General features: G+C 40.3%; 1 protein-coding gene and 1 long non-coding RNA gene across 2 annotated transcripts; both read right to left on the reverse strand.

Annotated features, from left to right (window-relative positions):
- Window positions 1-589: 589 nt before the first annotated feature.
- On the reverse strand, window positions 590-1,296 carry SMIM38 (small integral membrane protein 38). Its single transcript, XM_051621410.1, has one exon. It carries the CDS (start codon window positions 1,041-1,043, stop codon window positions 918-920), a length of 126 nt encoding a protein of 41 aa, XP_051477370.1. The 5' UTR covers window positions 1,044-1,296; the 3' UTR covers window positions 590-917.
- A 3,525-nt stretch (window positions 1,297-4,821) lies between these two features.
- LOC127385551 (uncharacterized) lies at window positions 4,822-5,616 on the reverse strand. The gene is made up of 2 exons (XR_007889699.1): window positions 5,539-5,616; window positions 4,822-4,854 (listed from the first exon to the last, which is right to left on the reverse strand). It is a non-coding gene; the product is annotated as an uncharacterized LOC127385551 (long non-coding RNA).
- Window positions 5,617-8,295: the final 2,679 nt, after the last annotated feature.

An 8,295-nucleotide genomic window follows, 5' to 3' on the forward strand; every position in this document is an offset into this window, starting at 1 on the left:
TAACTTATTTCATTTTGCAAGCGGAGTTAACCAAGTCCCATCACTATGGCCCTGGGCAACTAGTCAAATCCTTTGGTATCTTAGTAAGCTCCTTCTTAAAGGCTAGAAATGAAGGTACTTTTCAGAACTTTGGAGGCAAACTCACTGCACTCCATGCTGTCATGAGCCCTCCACTCCTGGTTGCTGCTGAAGCACAGCTAGGGTGAATCAGAGCAGCTCGGTGACACAGATCTGTTCTTCACTGCACAGACTATTCCAGTGGTTTCCAGCTCATTCTGGTACTCAGGTACACTGCTTTGCTAAGAAATGTGAAAATTCAGCAGATTACACAGTTAAAAACGTTCAGTCAGTTTCTGATCCAAACGACTGGGAAGAACCACGAGGAACCTGGTAACACATCAGCCAGCCAGGTAAAAATCCACCCCTAGGATTCCCAGTTTGGCACGTGGACACCGAGCTGGGCCAGCAACCTTCAGCTCCATCCAGGGGCAGTCAGTTGTTGCAGGCAGGCAGGCTGTGCAGCTGGCAGGGTCAGGCAGAGCTGAGCTGCTAGCCCAGCAGGCATCAGGCCATCACAGCTCACGTGTCCAGGCCAGGCCACTGGCAGGCTTGGACTGCCCAGCAATAGGCTGCCTTCCAGCTTGTTCAGATCATTTAGTTGGCAAAAGTCCACGAGTCTGTTCCCAAAAACAAATTCATGCCCCAGTTTGTCGGAAGTCATTTGACTCAATCAGTTGTCAGGATTTTCCCCTTCTGTCAGTGTGAGGATTTCTGAAGAATCTTCACTCAGGAGCAGCCTCCGCAGGTCATTTCTCTCTCATCAGATCCCAAGGTAACATTTGCTCTAGTTGCATTTACCTTATCCACTTCTCCCCATTGTCAATTCAAACCTGAACAAGCCTTTTGAAGTCTTAGTCCTACTTTCTTGTGTCAGGAAACCTTCGGGACAGTTTATAATCTATATATGCACTGAGACAGGACCACAAAATGAATCGTATCAATATAATCACGACCAGTAAAATCATCAAAAGGACTGATTCCATATTTAAGCTAGAATAATGAGGTAATGCAAAAAAAATAAAAAAAAAATGCTCTGGGAGATCTAATTATATAATTCAGTATTCAGTTCTGCACAGCCAGCCCAGCAATTCCTGTAACATTCCAATCAAAGTGATCTCACTAGCATGTGAGAGAAGAGTCCAGCTGACAGATTTGGGACGTGTAACGTACTATTTAGTCAAGAGGCCCCATGTGCTATTCATAAAGAATTAACAACTCTCATATTGACAATGACAGTATTGTCAGAGGACCTTTGGAAGGAGGAAAAAAACTCCATAAACTCTGTCTCTGTGAAGTTGGACTTTCTTTTTTTTTTTTTTTTTGCCCCTTTTTTCCAATGCTGATGTAATCTCCAAACATCTCCAGCAGCAGCTGCTCAGCGAAACCAGGCACCTTCTCCCTAGTCCCTTTCAGCAGCACACGCAGCACTTTCCAGCTCCCTCAAGACAATCAGGGCCTTTCTTTCACCAATTAGCTATCACTTCAAGAGCCCTGCGCTGTCCAACGAGCTCTTAAGAATGGTCTTTGCAGGAAACAACACTGGAGGAGCTTGCTGCTTTTTTTTTTTTTCTCCTAGACAAATTAAAAGGGGAAGAAGGGAGGGAGGGGGAGAGAAATTTTCTTTAAAAAAAAATAATTTAAAAGCACAACAAAACAAATCAGAACACAGAAGCTGTCCAAAACGCATCACTCATTTAGTACATTGACAAATGCAGAAATGTCCTCAAGAGCCAGTGCTAGAACAAGGCACACACAAAAAAATGCTCCTGCTTTCTTTTGGAGATAGTTTGTTTAGTCTAATATGTTAAACAGGTTTCACAGAAAGAAGGGCTCTTGTTACAGTAAGTCTCTGAGCTATAGGAACTAAAAGGGAAAGAAACTCCTGGAAGATTATTTTGTATTTCCTTCTTTGGCTCTCCAAATGTAAAGCAGCATTATTTGAAGTAGACATTATAGGAAAGAACTCAATTTCACTCACTTTAAATATAGATGGATTGATGAAATGAGTAATTACTGGAACAGCTAAGATCTTTTTTAACTTACTCAACCAGCAAGCTTCTTTCCCCAGAAACTGCACTTTCCATCTAAAAAGAAATAAAGCCTGATTCAGAGATGTAAAGCTCTGAACTTTACATTCTTTTTCCTTTAATATCAGGAAATAGGCAAAGTAGCATCTTGAGGTGCTTGTTGATGCCAAGTCCCCACTGGAACAAGTATAAACTCTAGAATCCTGTTCAAGAACACAAGGAACTTCTATAGATGTTCAAGTAATACCTTGCCTGACTTCAGCAACTGGACCTGTGCAAGTGGAGCTGTGAAGACATAAGCATGAAGGATGATGAGCAGTAGGTGAAGTGTCTTGGACATGGTTCAAGCAGTAGCACAGTGTCAGGATTGCTTCCCTGATTTTCAGAACTCTGGATTAAACCAAATGGCATACTAAAGTATGGAGTGTCAGTATTCTCCTACAGTATCATTTTCTGGTCAGATTTGTGCTGATTGGGGTAACCTCACAAGGACAACACAAATACCTTTACATTACAATTAAAAAATAAAATAAAAAGTCTGTTCCCTTTTCTTGAGTGTGTACCAGGAGCAAAGCTCCAGGCTTTGTAAACAGTTAAATGGCACAGCAAAGCAGATACTTTCAGGGGCTTCAGAAGTTTGTGCACACTAATGGGTTTTCTTAACTACTACAAGGATTTTTTAATGGAGTTGGGAAGTGTCAGAACTGATCATATTGCTTAAAAAGAAAGAATCAACTCAAATTCCTCCACACAGGAAGGCTCAACCGAGGGTGAGTACACACAATCAGGATTAAGAAGGAATCTCTGTGGAGGTGCACTGAACAATGAGTGTCTTTTTATACCTACAGACTTCAAAAGATCCTGAGTTTAAAGAGACTACTCCTTTCAACTAGCAAATATTTTGTTGGAAAAATGCAGTAAGCTGGAGAGAACAAATACATACATGTATATATGTTAGCAGGGTTACCTCCAGCTACAGGGAAAAAGGATGAAAGGAACCCAAAAGGTCTATCAGCTTGCCCTAAAGCAAGATCAGCCATGCCATTCCAGACAGCTGTTCTTCTAACCTGTTTTTTCAAGAGACCTACATCCACACAGATGACAAGAAAGGAAATCTTCATCTCATCTGAAAGGGATTTAAGCACCAAAATCAGTTTGACAAATTGTTCAGTGGCTCTATCTGCTACAATACAACCACTGCAGGCCCACAGCCAGGAGCTCTGCATTAGGCTCTCACTTGGACAACTGGCTCATTTTGTAGCTGTGATTTCTTGGCCAAGGCAACGATATCTGCCTTTTTTCATGAAATGCATGTATCTCTGTATCTGTCCTCTCTAGATGGATAAATTGCTATACCTCAAAGCCCATCTTCTGTGACAACCATCTTCTATTACCCTGGAGCAATCCTGCTGCCCGTACTCCAGCAGGGTGGCCGAAAATCCCCAGCAGGATCTTACCAAGTTCAATATTAGTCAACGGGACTGTCTTGAAGCACAGCACCTTCTACACCTTGGCCACCAGCTCCAGTTGGATCTGCTCGTGGTGAGAAGCCCAGTGGTTATTTAAGGGCACACGAGGAAGTGAACTGGTGGTTCGCCCCAGTGCCAAGTGAACAGGTGCCTCCTCTCCCCGGGCTCACAAGTGGTTGTCAGCTATGCTGTCTCCAGCATTCCCCCAAGAGGTGTCAAAGCTGGAACAGAAACCACACAACCCTGGTGCCTGGCTGGACACAAAGCTGGGAAAGCTTCCACAGTGCTGCCTGGTGAATAGCAGTTCTATGGCCCCACATGCCACGGCTGTCCACCTGGCACTCTCCAGCAACAGGGATTCACACAAAGGAATCCTGCCTTTCCGCTGCTGAAGATGGAAGGGGAGAGCTTCCCTGCTTAAGTTTCACTTCTTAGGACAGATTTCCTCCCACAGAAAATTAATGGCACAGCATAAGGAAGGGGGATCTACGTGCCAGATGCAAACGCTGCGTGGCTGGAGTTTAGAAATGGCAGTTCCACACAGAAAGCTGTTCCCCCTTCCTTTGTAGAGTATTTGGGACTGAGTGAGGAAAAGCACTAGGTAAAGCCTATATACTGATAATTACTATCATTTGGGTTTTCTCCAAGATACTTTTCCACACAACAGATGTGCCCAATGCCTGGCACAATTTTTAATTACTTCCCTTTTTGAGGAATGTATGATGTATCACACATAAAAGCAGCCTCTCTGTCAAATTATTTTCCAACTAATCATCTCTCTAGAGAACAATTGCATGATAAAAAAGTATTCCTGATGGGTGATATTTTATTACTAGCATATGTTTTCACCACATAACCAGCATTACCACCCCTCTTCTGCTAAATATTTATTAAAATCCTCTAATTTGAAACTATTTCCAAGACAAATTCCATACTTTGCTCTTAAAGTATCACATAATTAATTGTCCTGGTAATCAGTGCCCATTGAAGGGTAATTTAACAAAAATGAAAATAAGTATTATGCCTTCTTTTTGACTTTTAAAATGTAAGGCAACAGATTTCACATCTAATTTTCCAGTTCCAACTATAAGGCTGTATATCTCCTGAGATATTACTATGTTCCCAAAATTTTTAAAATCACTAGTGAATTTACAAGCAAAGCAGACAATACAACAATAACCCTAAAGCAACCACGGTTATCATCAGCTTGAAAGATATCCCAAAACATAAATAAATTGGAATTGAAAAACAGAATATTTGACTTACTGTATTTACCCCATACTGAAAAGCCAGGATACCTACAAAAGAAAAGAGCAAAGAGTTGCAGGTGTCAGCCTGGCTAACCAGAAGTTTCCAGTTCATTGCTAAGAAAAAAAGAAAAATTCAAGACCAGCTCTTATCTCTCAGAATCACGTGCCTTCTACAGTTATCAGAGTCAAAAAGGCACCTTGCTTCTGTTTACACACATGAAATCTCCTGAACAAGCATTCTACATGGCACTGAAAACAAAATGCCACTTAAGAGCAGGCTGATCAAGGTATTCATGGCTTTAGAGGACAAAATCTGACAGTCAAAGTCAACTCCTGCTTCAAATAATAGGCACATATCAAGATCATTCCATGTTGCATTGAGTCAAAGGAAAGCAAAGACCTACCCCACTGATTTTCTACTGGAAAATCCCCAGCAAACATACTCCTCCCACTCCAGGCAGTTCAATATGCCCCTTTCCATGGTCAAGAGAAAGAAGTCAGAAACATGACACTCCATTTATTATATATTTCTTCTCTTAAGAATGACTTCCGTTTCCATAATACCAAAAGTGTTTGGAAAACTCTAACTCATACTCAAAGGCATCACAGTCAAAAAGGGAGATTTAGAAGCAAAAATAACACAGAGCACAGGGAAAACAACAACAAACATCAGGGAGAAGCACTAGGAGGAAATGCAACAGAAACTTATTTATAAGTCTAAAAACTGATTACCTGAAGAGATCTGCATTTTGAAAAAAGACTTGATGAGACCTTTGCAGTTAGGAAGCTGTCCCTCCATTATCACCTCCACATGCTGCAATGCTCAGACACATCTTGCTTCCCTGTCATTTATAAGAATTTCTTACTAGGAGTGTGACCAGAGCATGATCTAGGAACAGGAGAACAGACCACTTATAAGTCACGACATTTAATCACATCCATTAATTAAAGATTAGTAACATCCAAAATACCTACCTAATGGTGAACAAACATTAAAAAAACCAAAAAATATTTAGCCACTCAAAGGACAAAAGCCAAGCATAAATATTTAGAATTTGTCTTACTTAGATGCATACTTTTTTTTGTGGGAAAGAACCTCTGGATTTTTGCTGGGGAAATTCATGAATTATCACAGAATTCAAGCAGATATAAATGATCTATCCCTAAGCCATCCCTTCTCAGTGCTCTCCCTTCATCCATTGATTTATTTTTTTTTCACTGAATTAATAGAATTCCCATCAATCTACTAGAGAACTGTATTATGAACATTTGTGACAAAACAGTGTTTCAACTGAAATGCCAGTTTTCCAAAACCAGAAATCTGGCATAAAACTATTTGTCAGGAGTTGCTTTTCAGATCCACAAAATTCAAATTCAGGAGAAAACAGTAACACAGATCAAGCTCCTCAAATCATTATAGAGTCCAGGCACTCATGCATAAAGCCCCAGTTTGAGCCTTTTGACAAATACTTGGCCACTGATCTTTGGGCTATTCCCCAGTCTCCTGTGACTTCAAAACCTGTTTCTTTCTCACTGTTTACAAAACCAGCCCAGGACCTTCAGAAATGCCACAGGGTGGAAACCTCAGTTCCCTCTAGCCTGTAACTATGTGTCTTCAGCACCGATGGAAGGGGACTGCAACATGTATGTTGCTTCTAATTTCACACAGAGGATGCTCCTCCTGTGTTCTGTCCAAAAGAGCTCAGATCAAAAAGAGATCAGATCAAAACCTGCCTCTGGTTTACAATTGAATTTGAGTTTCACAGTCATCATTTGGTTTGATAGCATAAGCCACTATTGAGAAAAGTGAACAGTGATGCAATTGCAGTTTTCATACAAGGTCCAGCATGTGACAAACTTAACTACTAAATAAAAGTTAAAGCAAAGAGTAAAGTCTCTAAAACCATAGGCACAGTGTGCCTTGGCAAGCTACAGATTAACTTGAAGATTATGTCACACCACCTAGAAAACACAATTATTGGGGGAAAAAAAAAATGTCCATTATAAGTCATGGAAGGCAAATATTACACATGCTGAGCTGATACTGCTCCAAACTTTCTTTTTCTTTTTAAAAATGGAATTCCACTATCTCAAAAGTATATAAGTAGTGTTTCAAACAAAGGTTTGCTTGGAAATTGAGAGGGTTTGGAAACTTTGCATACAGATGATAAAAAAATCTGATTGCATTCAACAAGATCCTTCTTAAATACAGGGGTAACTAGAAAAAATTTCTTCAGTTTATTTAAAACTACAGATGCAATAATGAATTCTCAGACCTGCTATTATCAAAGTAAAAAAATAATAACGTGGGATTTCATGGCTTCGCTTTTATGCTTTGGCTTTGTCTCCTTGTTTGCTTTCTTAAGTCTCAACAGCCACAAAACAGTAGATTTACAATAAACAGAGAATGATCTGACTATCTATGATTTTGGAAGTTTCCATATTCTAAGGCTGAACTTTGCATCAGAGGCTTTGTGGTCAGAGCTGAATCAGGCATTCAGCAAACTATATTGTTTTGAACACGTTTTCCATTCTCTTAACAGGTTATCCTGCTCATTTTTAAAGTCTCTTTACTCACAAAAAGAAGGGGAGCTGGGGCAGAGAAGGAAAGAAAAGAGTCCATTTTAAAAAATTACACTGCTAGATTACAAGAGTTGAAAGCTGGTATGTAACTTTGCTCCGGGTGATCAAACTGCTAATCAGGAATGCTGTCGGGAACAGAATGGAATTCCAAATAAATTAGCCATGTCCAAGAAGCCAATACAACACAGGATTAAGGCTCACAAAGAAAACAAATTTATTCAGCCTACTTTATCAGAATTCTTAATAACGTGCACTAGTTTTTCTCATCGCAGTCTGAGCTCTTCCACTGGAACAGTGTGGAGAAGGAAAAATGAGTCACACTTCATAAATCTCCTGCTTGCACAGACACCTAAAACTGTTACATTGAACAAGACACACAAAACCATTATATTTACATATGCACATCACATGTGCAGCAGAAGTATACAGATCTATTTCTCCAAATTTATCTCCGAGGCACCTGACCGCAGAGGAGACACTAACACACTCCTGTGAGCACGCGCAAAGCTAAAGGAAAAGCTTAGAATTGCATTCATCTCCACACCAAAATGAGTTTTAATACTGTCATAGGCAAACCACTGAATTAAATAACCAACTATGCAAATAAACCTGTCTCCTGTATGACCACACCACGCGGAACACTTTTAATCAAGTATAAAAAGAAAAATTCACATGTCCGCACACTGGGGCAAGAAATCCTGGGGCTGAGGTACTGTCTGCAACTCCAATGTATATTCTATTTTTGTTCCTGACAGCATCCCAGAGAAACTTTTCACAACAGCTTATGCCAAAATCTCAGGAACATTAAAATACATGCTGCAGTTTTTGCATTTCCTCCAATTGGGATTTCAGACCGTTTCTCCCCATCTCTGAAACACAGATGATAATGAGCTCTTATCTGTGCAG

This window comes from Apus apus, chromosome 5, assembly GCF_020740795.1.
Source record: "Apus apus isolate bApuApu2 chromosome 5, bApuApu2.pri.cur, whole genome shotgun sequence".
Lineage (NCBI taxonomy): Eukaryota > Metazoa > Chordata > Aves > Apodiformes > Apodidae > Apus > Apus apus.

Bases quoted from the DNA above. Each gene is read 5' to 3' on its own strand.
- SMIM38 (XM_051621410.1), bottom strand. From the start codon at position 1,043: ATGGAATCAGTCCTTTTGATGATTTTACTGGTCGTGATTATATTGATA.